The sequence below is a fragment of the Mytilus galloprovincialis genome, chromosome 3, assembly GCF_965363235.1.
Source record: "Mytilus galloprovincialis chromosome 3, xbMytGall1.hap1.1, whole genome shotgun sequence".
In the NCBI taxonomy this organism is placed as follows: Eukaryota; Metazoa; Mollusca; class Bivalvia; order Mytilida; family Mytilidae; genus Mytilus; species Mytilus galloprovincialis.
In genome coordinates, this window is record NC_134840.1 from 16981978 (window position 1) to 17007709 (window position 25732).

Below are 25732 nucleotides of genomic sequence, written 5' to 3' on the forward strand. Positions count from 1 at the left end.
GATTGTTTGGGTTACAAAAAAATGTACGAAGTGTACTGCACAGCGTTATAACTAAAACCTATGACACAAGCAATTGACAATATTCAAGTTTTTAAACCACTGGATATTACAAATTTAATTGAGTTTTGAGATACTTGGTACAGCTTCAATCACTAGGAGACATAAAATAGTGTACGTCATAAAGATTCTGTAAAAACGCAATGAACCCAATATTCGAGAAATATTTGCCGCTGGCGTTCTCATGTAGCTTAGAAATTGAAAATTTGACAAAATTTCACCACCACACTTTTCGTTGATCAATTGAAAAAGGATCTTTATTTTCAATTTAAAATTGTTTCTTTTGTTCGAGACAATAAATTCGTTTTAAATGTCATTAAACACAAGATTTGGAAACAACAATATACTATCTCTACCATGTTTATATAGCTCACTATGTGGAATGGGGTTTGGTCACTTTTGAAGGGCGTACGATTTCCTAGAATTAATAACTGTGTCATTTGGTCTCTAGGTTGAGTCTCCTCATTTGAATTTCTACCACATCTTCTTATTTTTACAGTTGGCACTTTATTTTTTTATTGACCTGTCTTTTGACATACACAATACATATATATTAAGGGGGTATAACCTTTATCAGGACTCCGGGATTGGGCGTTTTTAAGCTCAAGGTTTCGGGATTGACCCTTTCGAGATCCGGAAATTCTTTTAACGAATTTCGGGATGTCGGGAACTCGGGATATCGTGTTTTTAAGCCCGGGATTTCGGGATAAGCACCTAATTATCAGATTGAAATTTAAAAAAAAGAATTAGAGAGGGGAAGCTGATGAACGTCGTTGTACCATTGTAACTTTATGGTGTTTGAGAAATAAAGAATTTTGAAACCGAAAAAAAATGGTTTAAAAAAATAAAATTAGCGTTGGATAATCTGAATGAGGGTCGGGTCCGGGTTTTTTTTTCCCTATAATTTCTATGCCATTTTTCTCTTCTTTCAATTTTTACACTTATTATTTTCTCTTTTCTTCTCTTTATTTGACGATCATTTTTTCTACATTTTCTACATTTTTTACCTTGTAAAACCCCTTCCACGCCCTCCCGAATCAAACCACAAGGATTACGGCAAGTATGCATCTTGGATACTCAGCTGTGAAAATACCTTACAAGTATATACGAAATAAAAGTTTATTGCAATTAACGAGTCTCAGTCGTTTATTCTTTGCACCCAGCTGTGAAACAAATTCATCTCCCATACTATCGACACTACCTGTCTTTACAGGTGAAATATTTGTATATACAACTTTAAGATGGATAAGATTAATCTCATTTGCATTTTCGCTGCATAATTACAATTTATTAACGAACTATAAACTGATTAAAAAAATATATATAAATATGAATAGTGATAACAAAGATATTAATAAATTATTTTCCTTTCCCTCTAATTTATTATTTTTTATAATTTATTTTTAATTATATCCGATACTGATATAGACAATTAGTAGTCTCGGTGATTAGGTGGTGATATATATGTCGTCTGCTACTGTGAAAAACGAAACTACGGTTAAATACGAACTACGTTATATTAACGTAGCTGAAAAACTGGAGACTCACATTACACGATAAATCGGTAGTGACCAATCTCTGTGTTATAGTAGTCTCAGGATTACCTTAGCATTATTTGGCACAACTTTTTGGAATTTTGGATCCTAATGCTCTTCAACTTTGTACTTGTTTGGCTTTATAAATATTTTGATATGAGCGTCACTGATGAGTCTTATGTAAACGAAACGCGCGTCTGGCGTACTAAATTATTATCCTGGTACCTTTGATTACTATTTACACCACGGGGTCGATGCCACTGCTGGTGCACGTTTCGTCCCCGAGGGTATCACCAGCCCAGTAGTCAACACTTCGGTGTTGACATGAATATCAGTTATGTGGTCATTTTTATACATTTCCTGTGTACAAAACTTTGAATTTTGGGAAAAACTAAGGATTTTCTTATCCCAGGCATAGATTACCTTAGCATTATTTGGCACAACTTTTTGGAATTTTGGATCCTAATGCTCTTCAACTTTGTACTTGTTTGGCTTTATAAATATTTTGATATGAGCGTCACTGATGAGTCTTATGTAGCCGAAACGCTCGTCTGGCGTACTAAATTATTATCCTGGTACCTTTGATAACTGTTTACACCACTCGGTCGATGCCACTGCTGGTGGACGTTTCGTCCCCGAGGGTATCACCAGCCCAGTAGTCAATACATCAGTGTTGACATGAACATCAATTATGTGGTCATTTTTATAAATTTCCTGTGTACAAAACTTTGAATTTTGGGAAAAACTAAGGATTTTCTTATCCCAGGCATAGATTACCTTAGCATTATTTGGCACAACTTTTTGGAATTTTGGATCCTAATGCTCTTCAACTTTGTACTTGTTTGGATTTTTAAATATTTTGATATGAGCGTCACTGATGAGTCTTATGTAGACGAAACGCGCGTCTGGCGTACTAAATTATAATCCTGGTACCTTTGATAACTAATTACCTATTGTGTCTGTTTGTTCACGCATCGGTGACAATATAATGGAATTTGATGCGACTGTCATACAAGTGAGAGGTTTAGCTAGCTATAAAACCAGGTTCAATCCACCATTTTCTACATTTGAGGTTGCCTGTACCGAGTCAGGAATTTGACAGTTCTTGTCCATTCGTTTTTGATGTGTTTTGATATCGGATTTTGCCATGTGATTATGAACTTTCCGAATTGATTTTCCTCTGAGTTCAGTATTTTTGTGATTTTACTTTTTACAAGGACGCTATTAAACCTGGAATTTCAAATGATGAAGTTGAAATCATCCCTTCGTAAATTTTACAGACGCCATCACGAGTTGATTGACCGTTATAGAATAACCGTTTCACAGATGATATCGGATATGTTCCATACGTCCACTTACCTTTTTACTACGAATGTGACCTACCGAATTAGGGTATTTACCGGGTGTGTAATAACATGAGCTACACGACGGGTGCCACATGTGGAGCACGATCTGCTTAACCTTCCGGAGCACTTAAAATCGTCCCCAGTTTTAGTAGTTGGAGTTTCTTAGTCTTAAGTTTTCTGTGTTGTGTCGTTTGTTCTTTTGTTTGTCTGTTTGTCTTTTTTATTTTTTCAGCCATGGCGTTGTCAGTCTGTTTTTGATTTTTGAGTTTTACTGTCGCTCTGCTATCTTTGGACCCTCTTATACTAATAATGATTCTAAACATAATGATGATCGTTTCAACAAATGAAAATACGTTTGAATATATCTGTTCTCTTAATTTAATCATTTTATTAGTAACTATGTTAGTAATTGAATGATAAACATTCAATGAAACGCTTTATGAAAATGTCTGATGAACGACAGCTTTCGAGAAAAAGATTGATGTATGATGTAACCGAAAAGGACTTATGAATGCTTTTCTAATTGTACATCATCACCTTTTGATTAATTCATGATATGTCTAGACTTGGGGGAAATTAACAGCCTAACCAATTGGAAAAAAATAGGTAATGCACTATAGGTATCCATTTTTATTGATACGTTGTATGTATCAAGTTGAATCATTGACGAGTTTGTAAAAGCAGACAGGAATATAATCATTTCACTTTTTAAATTATAGGTAAATAAAAAACAGAGCAAACACTTGTCATCATTCGGTTTCCAATATTCTCCGATAACGTTTCGAAAAGAGGGACGAAAGATACCAAAAGGACAGTGAAACTCATAAATCGAAAATAAACAAACTGACAACGCCATGGCTAAAATGAAAACGACAAACAGGCAAACAATAGGGCACATGACATAACATAGAAAACAAAAGAATAAACAACAGGAAAGTTTATCCTCTTAACACAATTTAACATTCTAGACTCAAAGTTCGTCATACTAATTTTTTCAAGAAATTAGTTTCAACTCCTTTGGGCAAAGATTGCCTTAGATGGATTCAACTAAAATGTTTACTTTATATAACTCTTCACGGTTCTAATTATAAGAACTTATACATTCTTCGCTTTCAAATACTGGACTTAAGCTTTCCAAATAGGAGATCTTCGGAAGCATCGAATTTTTAAAGCCGTATTTTCTTTTTTATAACACTTGGCCGATATGACTCCTGGCTAACTATTTGTCAATGAAGGTGTCTCCTGTCTTGTAGTCAGTGCTTCAGTACTGCTTTGACTTATTTCAGACCTTTAATTATTAGTTAAATATTTTAGATAGTATTAAGAAATTGGGAATCTAACCTCCCCATGTAGCATTCTTTATGAAAATTGGTCCAAAAAAGCTCTTTGGACACACCAAATGAAATGATGTCATTTTCTTTTACCCAACAAAAGTGGTGGACTGCTAATTTCTGAGAGATCTATCAGTTCAGTAGTCATAATGTGTCGGTTTGTACTGACATGATTTATAACATATAACAAAGAAAATTTGGTATGATTGCCAATGAAACAACTCTCCACAAGAGACAAAATGACACAACTAGAGGTCACCGTTCGGCCTTCAACAATGAGAAAAGCTCATACCGCATAGTCAGCTGTAAAAGACCCCGAAATGACAATGTAAAGCTATTTTCGTGTTCACTCCTTGTTTGTTTTCTCTATATCGATTAATGACTTTTAAACATAAGTATAAGTGGCACAGTAGTATTTGCATTCTGGAATTTAGGTTGCTCTTTTGTGTACCCTACTAAAGTAAATGTATCTGAACAGCGTGATTGGACAAATAAAATAGTGTTAACCTAACATACTTTCCCAAACTGAGGAATAAATAAGGTATAGAAAAAATATGAAATAATGAAACATACAGGTGGAAATGATTTTTTGTCATATTTTTCATTTTTTTATTTACTGCATTATAAAAGACCTAAAAGCACTAGTGTTTTTAGATTTTTAACAGATAGCAAAACAGGTAAACGGTCATGATACATATTCAAATTAATTACTGAATAGTATAATGAAAGAACGTTAACTAACTGTGTTTGTAGAATTTGTGGCGGTGTTCTAAAAATTCTAAAAAAACCATTATACCTTTTTGGACCAGAAATTACTACCGTGCCACCTATACTTCCATTGCCTTTATCGATATTCAGTTATTTTGCGTAACCATATGCAAAGGTAAATAACTCTAGCTAAATTACGAAACTTGAGTTGAGATAAAAATAAATATAGAGATTGACTTTAACTTTCGTATCGAAATAGCCAAATGTATATGCTTGCAGTTGTATAAATGCTAAGAAATTAAGAAATTTAATAAACGACTACATTTCTATTTAGAAAAAAGTACGCAAAAGAAGTTGAATTCAAAACAAGGCATGATTGTAGAAGTATTGTTTTTGATAGAAGCTATTTAAGTAAACAAACAAATAATCAGCATTGTCTATTTATGTTTTCTATTTGTCAAAAGGAGATAATCATTGTCGTGTTTAGATGCCAGATGCGTTTGTAATTGTATATATACAACATGTACAAAAATCACCTGAGCTGTTTATTGTCAAGCGTTAATTTTAATTCTGTATTAGTTGATGCAAGAACGCATTTATATATGCTGAACTGTGAGCAGGATTTATTAAGGGTATCTAATTTTAAAAAGGAAAGTGTATTTTAAATGAATAGAGTGTAATTGTCGATTTGTATTTCCTTAATTACTTCATTCGAATACAATCGGAGTAATAAATATATTTTTTTAACAGAAGGTGTTTCTCAAATTTTTCTTCCATAATCAAAATTGTTCAGATCTAGAGATACTTATCTCCATTCAACATTTATTAACAATTGTTTAAGATAATCATGATTATATCTAATAAGATTGAGACAATTCATGTTGCTAACCATTATATATATATATATATATATATATATCTTTATCCTTACAAACCAAATTACAAAAGTATACAGATGATTGTACTTATTTCAATACAATTACGTATATTGTTAATTAGTGAAAAAATTTTCTGGAATTCTTTAAATCTTAAACCTTCAAAGTTTCCTACAATGAAATGTAATCCATTGTTATCTAAATTCATCAAAAGATGTACAATTAAAAGTGTCGTGATATTAATTAACAATAGATCAACAAAATCTAAATTGCACAAGATACAATTCATGTTTAATCTTTTTAAGGTTTTGCCATCTGCCAGTTTCAATTTTTATTTTTATTTTCAGAGATCAAAGTTTAAATATATATATATATCTGTCATTACATTTCAGCTGTTTCTGTCTTACAAACTCTTTAACTTCAGCTGATTGTTCCATGTAATTTATTATTAATTAAATTGTCATTTAAGTATACTATCATTACAACATTTGAGCATTAATATATGTTATATGCATCTCATATAAACCTATTGTCACATGCCATATTTCAAGGGATGGATATCGGAACAATTAGCAAAAACAAAAACAGTTAATGTTACGACATTTTAAAGTCTCAGGTGTGATATAAACCAAATACCAAATAATTTCATTAATTTTTCCTATTCATATTTCATGTTTAGTAGCACGTTACTTATAAATAATAAGAATTGTCTATTTAAATCAAAAAGTGTACAGATTTGAAAAGAAACGAAATGGTTGCGTTTATAAAAAAGTTAGTAGTGTTTGTATTTGTTGGATTATCCGTTACTTTCTGCAAGGGAAATTTGAATGAAGTAAGTCGATATCTAATATGTACTATGATTAACCTTTATTTACACAATATTATATCCACTGTATTAATTCACCAAAGAGACGAGATTCATATCAAAAGTACGCGAGCTGAGCGTTTTGTTACAATAAGACTCATCAGCAGTAGTTAAAACAAATATATTGGAATAGAAGGTAATTCACAAATTTGTTAGCATATTAAACATAAAACAATGTTAGGTGATATATATTATCGTTTTCATTCTAGTGTATCTCATGCTAGAACTTAAAATTAATAAATATGCTTTGATATTTAATTATTTTTAAATGCATATTTAATTATGAGTTCCATCGGCATGCCTTATAAACCATATGTACTGTGTGACAACTCTAGATTCCAATGACGAGAAAAGGTAACACTTTGCCACCGAAAGCTGAACTATTATTTCAGTCAAGGTGGCCGAGTGGTGTAGAATGCTCCAGGCACAGTGCAGGCAATGTTGTCTCGATATCCTAAAAGCATCAGTTCGAATGCCGGCGAGGGGAGAACAAACATTTATTTCCGCAAATTTGCAGATTTAACATTGTTGGGTTAGTGTTTAGAGTAATAATGAATATAATATGTGTTTTCAGTCGTGTTTCGCCTTCACTGGTGGTTAAATGTATGGATCTGTCGAAGAGATGTCACTTGTTTAGACGTGATTATATATGTTAGAATAACATGACATCAACATGAAAGTCCTAACTTGATAATAGGCTTTTGTATTTTAGGCTATGTACGATTATTTGCTTGACGATCAGACAGATACACAACAACAGCCAGGATATGCAAAAGGTGACCAGAAAGCAGAAATTATTCCTAATGATAAACAGGTGAATTTGCTATTTGATTTCAATTTAGACATGCACACATACATATAAATGCAAGGCATTTAACGCCATCGTTAAAATGTCTTGCGCCATCGTCAAATGACCCGCGCCATCGTTAAATTGGCCTCCACCATCGTTCAAATTGTTATCGTTTTTATAGCCCGACGCCATTTGATTAGCAATTATAATCAAATGCATGTAATTACATAACCCTTAGGCTTTTTTTAAATTATAGTCCAACAGTTCTAACGCCTTAGGGATATTCGAATTAAGATGTCTAATAACTTGTACCTGAGCTTATAGGTACAGGTAGATCAATTTATCGAATTATTCAACTAAGTTTCAGCAAATGCTAATGATAATTTAGATTAAATAATCGAATTAATAATCCAGTTACAAAGAAAACAGTTTACGTTAACAAGTCGAACACGTGCTTTTATTTTGACTTACGCAATCAGCACCCCTCTTTTTTAAGAATTGCCCAATTAGACGTAAAACATTAATATTATTTCATCGCACATAACTCTAGTATTGCTGCAATGATAAAATAGAATGACTTTAAAAGTTAAAAAGTAAAAACTTAAATTTTTACTGTGAAGAAATAGCGTATCGGAATTCCAAATTCATTTCGTAGTTTACAATCAAATTGAAACATCCGCGTCTCCGGTTTACATTCAGACTCGAAAGATGCATGTTGCATAGCATCAATTAAAAACCTTTTCATTTGTCATCGTTTGCTTTACAAAAATCTCTCCAATTTTTTTCATAACCTGTACGAATCGTTGTGTTGTTGTTGCAAATCAGCCGGTAAAGGGTTCATGACTTCTGAATTTGACAGTGTCCGTGAAAAATATTAAAGCTTCACATGATTTTTTACCCTCATAACAATTACCAAAAATAGCTAGAAAACTGCATGGGGACTTTCATTCAGCTTTTGGTCATTCTCGACTAATGAAGACCATGAAGGCTTGGCATTCGAATAGTTACAAACGGCAATTAATGAAAATATTGATACTTCTATAATGAAAATTCAAATTAATATAATTTGAATAAGCAATGAATTAGCATGTTCACCATTCATTATATGGAGGGATGAAAGACTTTCGATCACGCTAAACTGTACGGCGTATACACGGTTTGTGATGATGAAAGTTCCTCCATCGTTCATATTTCATTCATGGAGATCCCTGAAATGACCATTAAAGAGTGCATCAGTTGGTCCATTAAAAGATATTTTATTAGAATTTCGATAACAATTTTTGTATTACAATATAATGGTGCATACATAAATATAGCTTCTCCTGTTTGTTTTTCTTTTTTTTTAAGTTCACAAATGTATCTGCAAACAGTTCGAATGCTTAGCTCAAATAAAACTTCATAATTTCTACCCAGTTATCAACTATTAAAAAGAAAAATCACAAAAATACTTCACTCAGAGGAAAATCCAATTGGAAAGTCCCTAATCACATGGCAAACTCAAACGACAAAACACATCAAAAACAAATCAACAAGTACTGTCATATTCCTGACTTGGTACAGGCATTTTCAAATGTAGAAAATGGTGGATTAAACCTGGTTTTATACCGTTAAACCTCTCATTTTGAACAACAGTCTCGTCAAATTCCGTTATATTTACAATGATGCTTAACTTAACAGACATTATAAATAAAATAGTCAAAATATGGGTACAGCAGTCATCATCGTGTTACAATTTTAAAAGAACCAATTTATTATAAACTGAATACAAAGCATCTTTCAAATTAAAAACACACTCATTGATTCGTGTGTCTGACGTCAGAATATTTCCACGTTACAATCTCGTGGTTGTAAAACGTGTTTATTATTCCTGTATTTTTGTATTTACAATGTAAATCATTTTATAAAAGCATCTGATAATAGTTGTAGGAACTTTGTTCTTTAAAGAAAATAAAATTGCATGGACGATAATTTCTCAATATTCCTTGTATTACAAACTGTATATAAAGCCTTTCCCAAAGTATAAAGAGAGATAACCATAGGTGATTTTTGGTGATATCACAGAATTCAAAAATATTGTTCTGCTGGAATAAGTTTGCATTCAAAAGTGACTTTGCAAATTAATCAACAACCAAAAAAAAAGGGCATGAAGAAAATGTATACCTTTTATAAGATGTTCAAATGTTAGAACAACCTTTTCTATAGTATCTATATTTGTTTCAATTCAAATCACGCGTTTTCTGGAAGGTAACAAAACATTTAATATTATATAAACACAACTAGCAAAACGTTAGTAAATAAATAAATGCAAAACATGAATCAATTAATTCTCATACAAATTGAAGTATTTAAATAAACTCATCATAGATACCAGAATTGTAATTTGACATTTGCACCAGACGCGCATTTTGTATACAAAAGACTCATTAGGGACGCTCGAATAAAAATAATTGATAAAAAGCAAGGTAAAGGAAAATCAAATTAATACCTCTCTTTGGAATTTGAACTTAAGCCCTCCTTTATTTGTCTGTGTCTCATTAGCGACATGTGTTTGCAAATCATTAGTTGTCTAAAAATAGTGTAAATGCTTCTTTATGTTTGTCGTCTATTACCGATTGTAATGTGATTACTTATTGAATGATATTGTTCTCGTGTTTTAAACACGAGAACAAAGGACACACAATACCGATAGAAACATTCTTGTAGATATTGAAAGCTAGTTCAATGGCTATAAAAATTAAAAAAATAAGAAATGTTCTTCCGAAGACACTTGGGTCACAGTATTACTATCCGTCAGGAGATCATCACCGGTTCTTTATGTGGTTCGTGTTTAGGTTTTCTGTGTTGTGTTTTGTTGTTTGTCTTTACCTTTTATTATGGCATTATCAGTTCGTTTCCGCCCACTTTATGCTTGTAATACAAACTGTTTTATCAACAGTTATTAAATCATCAAAGAATGTAAATTCATCATGAAAATGAATACAGTCAATTTTTTGTTTCAGAATTATTAATCTTCGCTTACTGAAGGTTTCCCAAGAAATAAAAGTCAAATCATATAAGGATATGATCTGCAATTAGGGGTTTACGATATAAGATTAATACTGTTTAAAATTAAAAATGAGGGTCCTGGATTTAAGTTTGATGAAGATAATTATAATAACGCCAAATACTTTCATTCATTAGAAGCGCTTTTCTGGATATGCCTTCATCGAGGTCGCTAAGGGTTGCACTTTGTAAATACAGCTTTTTTTTCAAACCGCCTTTTTGGGGGAAATATAGCATATTCATACATAATTTGGTTACTTGACATAGTGGTTCCCAGATATGATCTATATGTTTCATCTCATAGCGACATAACTATGAACTGTTACCAGTATAAAAACATAATATAGCGGTGATAAAAGGAATAAAAAAGTAAAGGTAGGTGTAGTAAATGATTTTAGTATAAGTTTAAACTCTAACATATTCAGGGCATATAAATGTTGAAAATATGTCGCATAGCGCTATGTTTTGACCTTTGAAAATATAGTAGTGCATATCAACTTTTCATTCTAAAATATAATTTTTCACGAAACTTCATAGCAAAAGTGTCACAGTTTTAGCTGCAAAGTGAGTTCCAATGGGAAATTGTATTGTCTATATTTATAGAAATGCATCTTCAAACCCCAAAAGATGAAAAAGTATAATTATCTGCAAACGGGAACATTTATTTTTTAAAAGGTGTCAAAAAATATATCAGACCTATCTAAGTTCAACCAAACGGCAACTTTTCATTAACCGACTTTAGCAACATTTACTTATGAACAGGTTATACGTTTTCGAAATCTTTGATGAATTGTTGTTTTGAAATTACTTTTTTCATAATGTATTCGTTTTTGTAAACAAACACCTCGTTATATCTTTTTTTCATATAAAAGTTCAAACTTCAACATAATCTGTCAAAAGATTAAACACACAAACTGCTATAAATTTATTTCAGAATTAATTTACAGGGAAAACGGTACTATTTATTCTACCATAGGCGACAATACTAACAATTCTTAAATTTACCACTTGTTATAATAAAAACCTGGGTAAAACAGTTATGTGTGGTGTTAATACTTTATTATTCTATTTTAAAAATCAAAGCCAAATAGTATCATGACCAATTTCCAACGGAGCTTGTTTATGTTTTCCATGCCCACCGTCATTGTACACCAATTTTTGGAAATTTTAGAAGCCTTTTCGAATAATTCTCTAGAAAATATTTCAATAGGTTTTAAAATTTATATTGTAAATTTACACAATGCAGTTATTCATAGATAATTAAAAAAATATATTGTACCCTTACATCCAATCACAGCGCTCCTAAAATGACTTCCTTCACCTGCCTTGGGTACACAAAAGGCCAACATAATGCTGGGAAAATGTAATACTACCGTTTTCCCTACAGGCTAAAGTAGTGAAATAGTTAAGTATAAATTCCCTTAAATTTCCTTTGCAAGATACGATAAAACATATAATATAAATCGCATTAAAAAATTATGTATAAACTTAAAGAATTTTTTGCCAATTAATTTTTTATAATTCATTTTCAGTATTTCTTTAAAAGAAGAAATCGTGGAATATTCTGGGTTAATTCAAATGGTAGATCTGGTTGATAATAAAGAGAAATCGACGATGATTATGACGAGTGTTTGAAATACGTCAGTGAAGACTTGAATTAACTAAACTCCACGAATTAAAGAGACGATACGAGTTAATAAAAGCGACAAAAATTATATGTGCATTTTTTTATATATTTTTTCCAATTATTTATAGTTAAACCTTACCATTTAATGCTAAATATACAAATTATATTTCAATCAGAGTTGGTACTTATACGGAAAACGGTACTATTTATTCTGCCATAGGCGACAATACTAACATTTTCTAAATTTACCAGATCTTATGATAAAAACCTGGGTAAAACAGTTATATGTGGTGTTAATACTTTATTATTCTATTTTAAAAATCAAAGCCAAATAGTATCATGACCAATTTCCAACGGAGCTTGTTTATGTTTTCCATGCCCACCGTCATTGTACACCAATTTTTGGAAATTTTAGAAGCCTTTTCGAATAATTCTCTAGAAAATATTTCAATAGGTTTTAAAATTTATATTGTAAATTTACACAATGCAGTTATTCATAGATAATTAAAAAAATATATTGTACCCTTACATCCAATCACAGCGCTCCTAAAATGACTTCCTTCACCTGCCTTGGGTACACAAAAGGCCAACATAATGCTGGGAAAATGTAATACTACCGTTTTCCCTACAGGCTAAAGTAGTGAAATAGTTAAGTATAAATTCCCTTAAATTTCCTTTGCAAGATACGATAAAACATATAATATAAATCGCATTAAAAAATTATGTATAAACTTAAAGAATTTTTTGCCAATTAATTTTTTATAATTCATTTTCAGTATTTCTTTAAAAGAAGAAATCGTGGAATATTCTGGGTTAATTCAAATGGTAGATCTGGTTGATAATAAAGAGAAATCGACGATGATTATGACGAGTGTTTGAAATACGTCAGTGAAGACTTGAATTAACTAAACTCCACGAATTAAAGAGACGATACGAGTTAATAAAAGCGACAAAAATTATATGTGCATTTTTTTTTATATTTTTTCCAATTATTTATAGTTAAACCTTACCATTTAATGCTAAATATACAAATTATATTTCAATCAGAGTTGGTACTTATACGGAAAACGGTACTATTTATTCTGCCATAGGCGACAATACTAACATTTTCTAAATTTACCAGATCTTATGATAAAAACCTGGATAAAACAGTTATGTGTGGTGTTAGTACTTTATTACTCTATTTTAAAAATTGAAGCCAAATAGTATCATGACCAATTTCCAACGGAGCTTCATTATGTTATCCATGCCCACCGTCATTTTACACCAAATTCATTAAATTTTGGAAGCCTTTTAGAATAATTCTCTAGAAAATATTTCAATAGGTTTTAAAATTGATATTGTAAATTTACACACTGCAGTTATTCATAGATAAATAAAAAAATATATATATTGTACCCTTACATCCAATCACAACCCTCCTAAGTTGACTTCCTCCACCTGTCTTGGGTACACAAAAGGCCAACCTAATGCTGGGAAAATGTAATAGTACCGTTTTCCCTATAAGTTTCCAATAGGTACATAATTTAATAAGAAATATCAAAAGCGACCTGAGGTTTTGTTCATCAAATCAAAACAATATTATTTACGAAACAAACATAAATCAATTATTTAGACAACAAAACAATGAAATACACACATAATAGTCGATTACTCATGCACACAATCGAACAATCAAATCAAATCAACTTCCTGTGTACTTTTTAATTAAGTTCTCAAACAATACTCATTCCGCAATTGTTATATATACGGCAAATAACAAACTGAGGGAATCCTTTGAACATCGAATAGAGTAAGATCGGTTGCGTCGACAAAGTAACAGCCTTTACGATGCATGTATACTCCACCATGAGAATCAACAATCCTCCACAATGTCAAATTCAGTAAAAAGACACCATGTCTTTCTTTGTTGTGATGTTTCACTTTTGTTTTAAATAAGAGTGAAGGTTTATAACCATGAAAACGTTTAAACCCGCTGAATTTGTTTGCACCAGTCCAAAGTCAGGAATCTGATGTAAGAATTAAATTAACAATCTGGTATTCCTACGTACAAACGCGTATCCTTTGATAAAGATGACATCTGGTAAAAAACAAGTCATTCATGGCCGTATTGAATATTTCATTGAAAACAAATCTGAGGACATAGCTTGTTTGTATGGAATATCTAGTCTATAGAAAGCTCCGTACAAACAACGGTACATTGCCGGGTAAGCTGCATTTTCTACAAATGATTTTTTTTTATTTAACAAAATATTGTCCGCAGTGACAGCAGGATTTAAGCAATACTGTGTGACATTGCTTGCTCCCGTCGTGGCATTTATCATATGTGGTTTCGTGAGAAATTATGGAAAACTTTAAATTAAGGTTATTTTAAATTAGTTCCATCAAAATCTTCAATTTTCCAGCCTTTACACCACCAAACACATGAAAAATTAAAACCCAATCTTAACTAAATAGTCCACAATTTATTTTTCGTCAGAAAAATGGAACCATTTGCTACAAAATGTATTGCTTTGTGATATATGTCTACATATTTTGTTTGAATGAGCCCGAAAATTAAAACAAGCTACATCGAAAAAGAAAATATATAAAAATAACGGACTCCGAAGAATATTCTAAAGTCCCAAAGCAAATGGAAAAATCAAAAACTCAAACACATCAAACGAATAGATAACAAATGTCATATTCTTGACTTGAAGAACAAGTGATCAGTAGGGTGGGGATTCCCACTGACAACATCTGTTGTTGAATGCAGAGGAAAGGGAACCAAATGTGAACAGGTACATTGAATATTGATAAGTTACTTCCATTAACTATCCACACTTTTCGCTTTTGTTTGTCCGTTATTTATTTTCGTGGTAGTGTTTTCCTTTTGGTTGTATTACTTTTGTCGTGACTCGGTAGTTTTGCATTGCGCCATTGTCCTTTTGACTCTGTTTCTAGTGAAGTTGGGTCATGGTGAGCAACTGGGATACAAAACAGTTTGTTTAGCGTTGTTTCTATTTTTTTAGCATTGTATTTTATGAACTATCAATGACAAACACTTTTTCTCAGCATCTTTATCAATAAACTATCAAAGAAAAAAAGTATGCTTGTTTGAATAATTTAAAGTCAGTTGTGTTGTATGTTTACACAGTTTTGGCATCTGGGTTCCAATTATTGTCACATTAACGTATATGTATGTTGTTTTGTTTGTGTTACTCAAACATTTTTTTCAATATAAATAACTGTCATTCAAGTGGTAATTTGACCGACCTATGAAACACGTTTTATCCCAAAAACATTATTGAAAACTAACCTTATCAGGTCGGGAATCTAGCAATTGTTTCCAATTGTTCCGTTGGCTGATAGCGTGTAATTCCGTCAGTTTGCACAGAAGTACCTGATTGTAATTTGGATATCTAAATCAGGTACTACTGTGCTGACATGTCATTCGAGTAAATGCATTGTATCATTTGTAGGCTTAGCATATCTATTTTTAAGTTCAGTCTGAATCCTTGGAGTCTTCTTTTTTTATGATAAAAAGGGTACTTTTAAAATAGTGTGTAAAAAAGAAGATGTGGTATGATTGCAAATGAGACAAATATCCACAAGAAACCAAAATGACACAGACATTAACAACTATAGGTCACCGTACGGCCTTCAACAATGAGCAAAGCCCATACCGCATAGTCATCTATAAAATGCCCCGATAAGACAATGTAAAACAATTCAAACGAGAAAACAAACGGCCTTATTTATGTAAAAAAAAATGAATAGCATGTTCTATCAATATTTTGAACATTTGTTGTGGCGAGTGAGGTTAAGATCATATAAACAAAACTAAATGTTATGTCATACTTTATCAAGAGTTTTATTTGGCGAAAAGTGTTGATGGTAGAACAGAGCGACAAAAAAGCTTACTTGATTCTGTGCTAGTACGATTTTATTGTAATGATTAGTTACAAAAAGTGCGCTATGTATTTGTAACTCATAGTTATCAAAAGTACCAGGATTATAATTTAGTACGCCAGACGCGCGTTTCGTCTATATAAGACTCATCAGTGACGCTCATATCAAAATAGTTATAAAGCCACACAAGTACAAAGTTGAAGTTAAAATATCTTAATTTTTATTTCCCTCATTTTATAACTGTTGCTTTTTCAACAAGTATTTATAAGCATTTCTCCTGAAACAACCTACTATTGTTGTGCCTCAAGGGGACGAATTATATTGCGATATTGATTGAACCTGTTAGTTTAGTACTCCTGTTGATCACTTATGGGTGCGTCTTTGACAGCGTCGTTGTAAGTGTGAAGACACAATTTCGAAACAAGTTATCCGTACATTCTTTCAACATATTTTCCAAATTAACACCTAGATTATATAAGGACTTGTTATGGTTCCAGAAATTGTTATCATATCTCACAGAGTATTTAAAGGGTTTTACAACACTTTGTTAGTTGTTTTGTTTCAAAGAATATAAATTTCTTTGATCAATTATCTAACGATTCACGTAAATAAGCGGTTTTTTTCAGAAATCAGGACATTAAATTAGTTTCATATGTCAATCAATGATCTCTATGTAATCCAATTGTGTATCACCGAGTCCATTAGGGCATGCCATTACAATACTCTAAACAAAAGACATGTGATAAAATATGTGTATTATATGTCTCTGCTTAAACATAGCACGCAGTCACCATAGCAAAACTTGATCGCTAGTCATAAATATTATTTTGATTTGCTGCTGCTTGTCCAACCTTATGACATAGATTGTTGTCCCCAGAGACAAAGCCTTGATCACTGTCGTTTGTCCCTATAGACAAAATGTTGAAGACTGTCGTTTGTCCATATAGAAAAAGTATTGGTATTAATATTTTGTTATCAGTAAATTAAAAGCAAACTAAATATTGTTGTTATATCGATGTTAGAAGATGTTTTATGAATGCCAATGACACAACTCGCCATCCAAGTCACAATTTGTAAAAGTAAACCATTATAGTTCAAAGTACGGTCGTCAACACATAGCCTTGGCTCACACCAAACAGCAAGCTATAAAGGGCTCCAAAAATTATTAGTATAAAACCATTCAGACGGGAAAACTAACGGTCTAATCTATATGAAAAACGAGAAACGAGAAACAGTGATGAACCACATCAACAAAAACTACTGAACATCAGATTCCTGACTTAGGACAGGTGCAAACAAATGCAGCAGATTTAAACGTTTTAATAGGTACCAACCTTTGCCCTTATCTGAAACAATAAAATATATGAAACAATAGTTTAACATCACAACATAGTAAGACACAATATACAACATAAAAAGACACACTATAAAATGTCAATTAAATAGGCTTTACTCAATCAAACGACTTATCAACACAGCATAGACTGAACAAATAATTTTGATCTATGATACAATGTAAAAACAAATATACATTTACACATTCACGGATCTACAATCAGTCGATATCTGTATCTTGGCATTGCACAAGGTCATGGTTTTCACTAACTGTTTATGACTTCTTTAAACTAAAGCCATTGGATGTTGGATGTGTAATGATTGAAAATGTCAAAAATGCATGGTTTTTTAGTAGTTAATTTTGGCTTCGAACCAACTGCCAGTAACTGCAAGTACCCTAAGATCTGCACTTAGTGTCTTTTTGTGGTTGGGATGCACAAATACCTGGCCATGTTCATTCTGTGTTTTCCTAGATGTATATCTATGTGTACCCATCTGATGAGTTAAGCCTTTTTCAACTGAATTAAATATAGTTCATTCTTATGTTGTACTGTTATACTTCCTGTGCACCTCCAGTTGTTGGTGTGGTTCGTGTTGCTTAGTCTTTAGTTTTCTATGTGTATTCTGTACTATTTTTGACTGATTGTCTTTTGGTTTTTTAGCCATGGCGTTGTCAGATTATTTTCAATCAATGAGTTTGACTGTCCCTCTTGTATCTTTCGCCCCTCTTTTACACCACGGTACCAGATAAGTTGAGGGTCGGGATCCCGCTTACATGTTTAACACCGCAACATTCGGTATTTATGTGCTTGTCCCAATTCAAGAGTCTTTAATTCAGAGGTGACTGTTTGTTGCTGTGTTACGTAATTGTTTTTATTTATTATTTTTTTTGTACATACATTAGGCCGTTAGTTCTCGTTTGCATTGTTTTACATTTGTCATTTCGGGACCTTTAGTAGCTGACAGTGTGGTTGGTGTTTGCGCATTTTTGAAGGCTTTGCGGTGACCTATAGTTGTTAATTTCTGTCTCATTTAGTCTCTCGTGAAGAGTCGTCTCATTGGCAATCATGTCACATCTTCTATTTTAGATAAATCATGTATCTGTCATAAATTTTCATTTGTGTGATATGAATTTCCAAAATATCACAAATGATACGGAACAGCTGTTAGCAGACATATTAACATTTGCCGTAAATGGCACTTTCTGATTTTTTTTACTAATTATTTTTTTGTCATTCGTTAATTGTGTTTTGTTGATTAGGTTATAATATTGAATATCAAAAAATAGGATTACCAGTTCTTTCTAAAGTTGCACACAATCATGACGACTAAATGTGGTTTATCAATCGTAACATTTCTTTTTGTAATTGCGTTTTGTGAAGGATATCCTTATTACGTAAGTTATATTGATAAAACATACATTCTCTTTTAATTTAGAAGAATAATAGTAAAAGGTATTAGGAGCAATATATTTTCCATGCATGCGCCAACAATTAATTTTATTTTTTATTTTCCTTACATAGAAATTGTAAAAAATCTTTACTATTTTCACTGCGAAACGTTACGTTATGGGAGACTTCAATGTGACAAAAACATTAAAATAAAAAAAAAATAATGATTTGTTTCACAGGTTTTATTCAGTGTTAATGTCTTAAAAACATTTGTATCTCGTTATGTAACATCGAAACTAAACAGAATACCCAAAACCTTATACAATTGTTTGGATTATTTTCTCTTCGACTTTTAAACGGAGAATCCAGCACATTTTCATGAATGAAGCTCTGATTTGTTTGTTCTGTAGCTTTATTGACATATGTTAAAAATCATAACAATTTATGTTTGACTGATGGTTCCTTCGTTTCAATATGTTTCTGGTTTTTTTTTTTGTTTTTTTTTTTTTGTTTAACAGCGATTGTGTTTACTTGTTGTGCTTGTGTATTCAAAGAAGTTTTGTGTCTACAATTTGGTGTTTTTTTGCAAGAAATATGTAAAATTCTTGCGATACGAAATCTGCATCACTATTCGTTTATTAAAAAAGATATTTCATACATCTAATCCTGATATTCTATGTTATCGCACACATTCTCTGTTCATTTTCTTTAAGTTTTTGCTCTTTTTATCTTTTTGGAATTTCCTGAAAGTATGCTTTTTATTGGATTATCTACCCATCTGTTCAGTTTCTTTTTTTTTTTCTTTTCTTTTAAACTTCTGCAAGAAACGGACACTCTGTGTGTGGGATTTTCACGCTGCGTTGAAAAACCAATTGATGGCCTTCGGCTGTTATCTGCTCTTTGATCGGGTTGTTGTCTCTTTGACATATCACCCATTTCCATTCTCAATTTTATAAAACAGTATTACATGAATTTATATATTCTGGAATGTGCAAATTTAACAAATAAAAAGAAAGGTATGTTTATCGAACATCATATTAATTAAATCAGACGAAATATTTCATTTGTTATAATGGAAAATAATCGTCATTACTACTGAAATTTTAGCACTTTCTTAATCCTGGTGTCTATGATGAGATTATTTACAACCGCTGGGTCGATGCCACTGCTGGTGGAGTTTTAATTCCGCGAGGATATCACCAGCCCAGTAGTCCGCACTTGTGCTGACATGAATTATCATTGATTTGTTCATATTTATAAATTGACTGTTTACAACACTTTTGACTTTTTGAAATACTAAGGCTTTTTTCCTCATGAATAGCTTATCTTATCTGTATTTGGCAAAATATTTAGGAATGTTGGTCCTCAATGCTCTTAACTTCATACTTGATGTGGCCTTTTTAACTTTTTTGGATTCGAACGTCACTGGTGAGTCTTTTGTAGACTAAACGCTCGTATGGCGTAAATACAAAATATAATCCTGGTATCTATGATGAGTTTATTTACCACTGGGTCGGTGTCACTGCTGGTGGAGTTTTAATTCCCCGAAAGTATCATCAGCCCAGTAGTCAGCACTTGTGCTGACATGAATGATCATTGATACGGTCATATTTATAAATTAACTGTTTCAAAACTTTTGAACTTTTGAAACAATAAGACTTTTCTACCTCAGGAATAGATTACCTTAGCTGTATTTGACAAAACCTTTAGGAATTGCTATCCTGAATGCTCTTCAACTTCATACTTGATTTTGCCTTTTTAATTGTTTTTAATTCGAGCGTCTCTGATGAGTCTTTTGTAGGCGAAACGCGAGTTTGTCGTAAATACAGAATTTAATTCGGATATCTATGATGAGGTTATTCAGTATATATCTGCATGTGCCCGGAAAAACTTTTTTTGATACATGCACTAACAAAATACTGTGTCAAAAGATTATTATGTTCGCTTAATAAAGGTTTTCCATGGTCGTCTTTCAAAAATCCCATATAACAGAACCAACAATCTAATTCCAAGAAAAGTGGTAGACCCAATGACAGAAGATTCATAATAACAAGGGATATGCCAAAAATATTTGTAAAACAGAATACAAACTTTTATATTTTTTTTTTCAATAATTGCTTAGATTTTAATCATATATAGTTGTATATCGTTTCATTTATATTTTTATTGCAGCCTTCATATGGATCTATGGCAGACGGTGGAAATCCTGACACCAATGTAGATATGGTGCATCCTGTTATTGATGCCTATCAAATGATACAAGCACAGCCTACAAATGCACATGTAAACAATGCACCTCTTAACCATGAATTCGTGATTTAAAATTAATCATTCACTAACTCTGTTACAATTTTAGAATTCATTTGAACGGTCTTATACAAGAATTGTTTGTAAATATAACCCTATCACATGTCAATGTCTTTTCCCTGACAGAGGGTTGTCATTGGTTGTCTTAAGCGAGATCTTTTTCATAATTTTTAATTGTTTATTATTTTTTTTATTATTATTATTATTATTATTATTATTATTATTATTATTATTATTATTATTATTATTATTATTATTATTATTATTATTATTGTTGTTTTTATTATTATTATTATTATCATTATTATTTTTATCATTATTATTAGTAGGAGTAGTAGTAGTAGTAGTAGTAGTAGTAGTAGTAGTAGTATAATTATTATTATTATTATTAATTTTATTATTATTATTATTATTATTATTATTATTATTATTATTATTATTATTATTATTATTATTATTATTATTATTATTATTATTAATTTCATTACTGTTTTTTTTCTCATTTCAATTAATGCATAATTCGTCTTTAATGCGCATAATTTTCAGACATTTGTATATTCCCGAAAACTTTAAATTTGAATCGTTATCTCGCAAATACATGGGAAGGTGATAATACATGTACGTTTCGGCATACCACATTTTTCCTTAGATCTTTTTTTGTGATAACTTTTCATATCATGCTACTCGCTTGAGATGGAAAATTATCGCTAGAAACTATGAAGGCACGTGGCGTTGCTAATGAAATTGATATGAAATTGACAACGTCGTCATGGGTAAAATATCGATAAACAGATTATCATTGGTCATGATTGCTCGATTGCTTTTCTCGTTTTCGCCGTACCATTGATAAAATTTTGATTATTATTCAATTCAATATGTGTTTATCAATTTATAGTAAACTATTGTGAGCTATTTGTAAAGACTGTCTCATGCTCACATTCGATAAATCTTGTTCAACGAATCTTTTTGTTTTCGTTTTAACGATGGGAAATTACCATGTGTATTACTCCTACTCTTACCTAAACTTGTAAACCTGTTAAAATTATACCGATGTTATTAAACTAATAACATCAACGGTTGTGTTAGTTTAAGAGTAATCAGTTATAATTATTATTTCAGGTGTTTTCTCGAGTCAATCGCGGACCTTTTGCGACGCACATAAAAGGAAAATGACTGTGCAGTAGAGGAGTACGTAGTTAATCTATGAGTGGATATTTGTTTTCAAGACAGATCAATATAAAAATGAATAAAACCATTAAAGGGAAAACGGTACTATTTATTCTGCCATAGGCGACAATACTAACATTTTTTAAATTTACGAGTTTTTATAATAAAAACCTGGATAAAACAGTTATGTGTGGCACTATTGAAATATTTGCTGCATGAATTGCCAACAATGAGAGCAATTCTTTACACAGGAGAGTATAAATTCTGTCTAAATTTAGCCTCAAGTGGGCCTCTTTTTTCTTAGATGAACAATTCTAATAGTGAAAATGCCTCTAGTATGACCAAATACTGCCTTACTATATAAACAGTTCAAACTTAACCAGACAATATCCAAGTTTAATAGATTTTGTCAAGGGAAATACTCAATTGATACAGTTAGGGAATTACACAGCAAAAAAGGCAAATATTTCAGTTAAAAATATTTGTCGCGACTTGAATTCTTGGTTTTCCAATTGAATTAATCATTGCGAAAGGTGAAAACAAATACAAAAGAAGAATAGTTTGGTGCAGTTTATACAATATAGTTAATATTGACAATCTAGAATAAAGTTTTATATCAGTACCACTCAATTTGACTTATTATGATGACTTAGCACTTTTCTCAACACAGTACTGTTCTCAGATATAAATTTCTATTATCTGTGATAAAAATCAAATGTTCTTATAAAATGCTTCAAAATAGTATAATATGACTTAAGATTGCTTTTGATTTCCCTTGCTATCTTGAGTATAGGGAAAACGGTACTATTTATTCTGCCATAGGCGACAATACTAACACTTTCTAAATTTAACAGTTTTTATAATAAAAACCTGGATAAAACAGTTATGTGTGGTGTAAGTACTTTATTACTGTATTCTAAAAATTGAAGCCAAATAGTATCATGACCAATTTCCAACGGAGCTTGTTTATGTTATCCATGCCCACCGTCATTTTGCACCAAATTTATGAAATTTTGCAAGCCTTATCGAATAATTCTCTAGAAAATATTTTAATAGGTTTTAAAATTTCTATTGTAAATTTACACACTGCAGTTATTCATAGATAAATAAAAAATATATTGTACCCTTACATCCAATCGCAGTGCTCCTAAGTTGACTTCCTTCTCCTGTCTTGGGTACACAAAAAGCCAACCTAATGCTGGGAAAATGTAATACTACCGTTTTCCCTAAATGCAAATTACATATTTGAAGTACAGTATCTGTTTTATATTTGATTGTGTATTTTCATGTGTTTCTTTTTCTTTAGTTTGTTTCTAGTTTTACATTATTTCGGGAAGACTTTGCTTCGTAAATATCTTATTCCAGATCATATCTCTAGCTATTATGATAAAATTGAGAATGGGAATGGGGAATGTGCCAAAGAGACAACAACCCGACCATAGAAAAAAACCAACAGCAGAAGGTCACCAACAGGTCTTCAATGTAGCGAAAAATTCCCGCACCCGGAGGCGTCCTTCAGCTGGCCCCTAAACAAATATATACTAGTACAGTGATAAGAATCTACTTTCATGGTAAACCTTTATTTAGCGAGAACTATTAATTCTGAAACAAATATTTGACTTTATTCATTAATCATTAGAGCAGTTTTTTGGATGATTAAATAATTGTTAGTAATACAATATATATAAAAAGCCAAAAGAGAGACAGAAGGTACAAACGGTATGGTTAAATTCATAACTCGGAAACAAACTAATAATGTTGAATGCTACGTCAATCTTTAAAGACCTAAATGTTGCAAAACGACGGGTGCCACATGTGAAGCAGGATCTGCTTACCCTTCCGGAGCACCTGAGATCACTCCTAGATTTTTCGTGGGGTTCGTGTTGTTTATTCATTAGTTTTCTATGTTGTGTCATGTGTGCTGTTGTTTGTTTGTCTTTTTCATTTTTAGTCATGGCGTCGTCAGTTTGTTTTAGATTTATGAGTTTGACTGGTCCTTTGGTATCTTTCGTCCCTCTTTTGCAAAACACTTATCCTACCTCCATAACAAATATGTTGTTGTCCCCGCAGATAAAGCCCCAATCAACATCGTTTTTGTTTGAAAAACTCATAACATTAAATGCTTGATAAACGAATTACGTATTGACAATTCACTTGGAAACTCAACATATACCCTCACGACACTTACCAGAGAGGAAATCCTGGATAATCATAGGTCTGTTCTATGTTTCTTTTGGAATTTCAACCAAACATGAAGAACTGGATCTTCCATCACTGTATTAGATACATAAACTACATAAGTGTCCTTACAAACAACGGTATATTGCTGGGTCTTCCAAGTGCTCCACGAAACCTCTTTCTAAATTATTAACATCTTTTTTATCAGCAATCAAAGCCGGGCTTCAAAGTTATTGTGAAACTGCCTAGTCTAGAGGTGGCGTGAATCATATGTGGATACTTTAAAATTCCAAAGATCTTTTAGAGTACATACAATCTAACTCTCTTTCATCTTGTAACAGTATTAACACATTTGACTTTTCTACTCTTTACACAAGTATTCCACATTCAAAACTAAAAGACAAATTGAAAGAGTTGGTATTGCTTTGCTTCATAAAAAAGAATGGCCAACGTAGATACAAGTATCTTGGCTGAGGGAGGGATAAATCCTACTTTGTAAAGGATCACTCTGATTCAAACAAAAAATTCTCTGAAACTGATATTATCAAGATGCTTTATTTCTTGATTGACAACATATTTGTTCCGTTCGAAGGACGTGTTTTTCAACAGACTGTCGGCATCCCAATGGGAACAAATTGTGATCCTCTACTTGTTTCGTTATTCTTCTGAGGCTGACTTCATGCAGGAACTCCTTAGGAAGAATGATAAGAACTTAGCGATATCCTTTAACTCTACTTTCCGCTATATAGATGATGTTCTTTCACTACATAATTCAAAATTTGGTGACTATGTGGAACGCATCTATCCCATCGAACTAGAGATAAAGGATACTACAGATACAGTTAAGTCGTCCTCATATCTTGACTTACATCCAGAAATTGACAATGAGGGTCGGTTGAAAACAAAATTTCACGACAAGACAGATGATTGCAGCTTTCCAATTGTGAACTTTCCAATAACTACAATCCCCATCCCTTCATAAATGTGACCTACCGAAGTAGACTATTTACCGGATTTGTTATCACATAAGCAACACGACGGTTGCCACATGTGGAGCGAGATCTGCTTACCCTTCCAGAGCACCTAAGATCACCTCTAGTTTTTGATGGGGTTCGTGTTGTTTATTCTTTAGTTTTCCATGTTGTGTCATGTGTACTATTGTTTGTCTGCGATTTATGAGTTTGACTGTCCCTTTGGTATCTTTCGTCCCTCTCTTTGACATAACACAATAAAGAAAACTAAAAACTGAACCAAACGAACCCTTATCGAAACCGGGCTAGATCTCGG

At 31.9% G+C, this 25732-nt stretch overlaps 1 protein-coding gene across 2 annotated transcripts; it reads left to right on the forward strand.

The window, feature by feature from the left end:
* Positions 1-6531: 6531 nt before the first annotated feature.
* Positions 6532-23517, forward strand: LOC143067282 (uncharacterized). Of its 2 annotated transcripts, XM_076240409.1 has the most exons (4): positions 6532-6684; positions 7430-7531; positions 20966-21076; positions 22220-23517. In XM_076240409.1, the coding sequence occupies exons 1-4, from the start codon at positions 6604-6606 to the stop codon at positions 22271-22273; spliced, it is 348 nt and encodes a 115-aa protein (XP_076096524.1). In that variant the 5' UTR covers positions 6532-6603; the 3' UTR covers positions 22274-23517. The 2 variants fall into 2 exon arrangements, 1 of the variants encoding a protein (XP_076096524.1); XR_012975910.1 differs by lacking the exons at positions 6532-6684; positions 7430-7531 and adding an exon at positions 18674-18798.
* The last annotated feature ends 2215 nt before the right edge of the window (positions 23518-25732 follow it).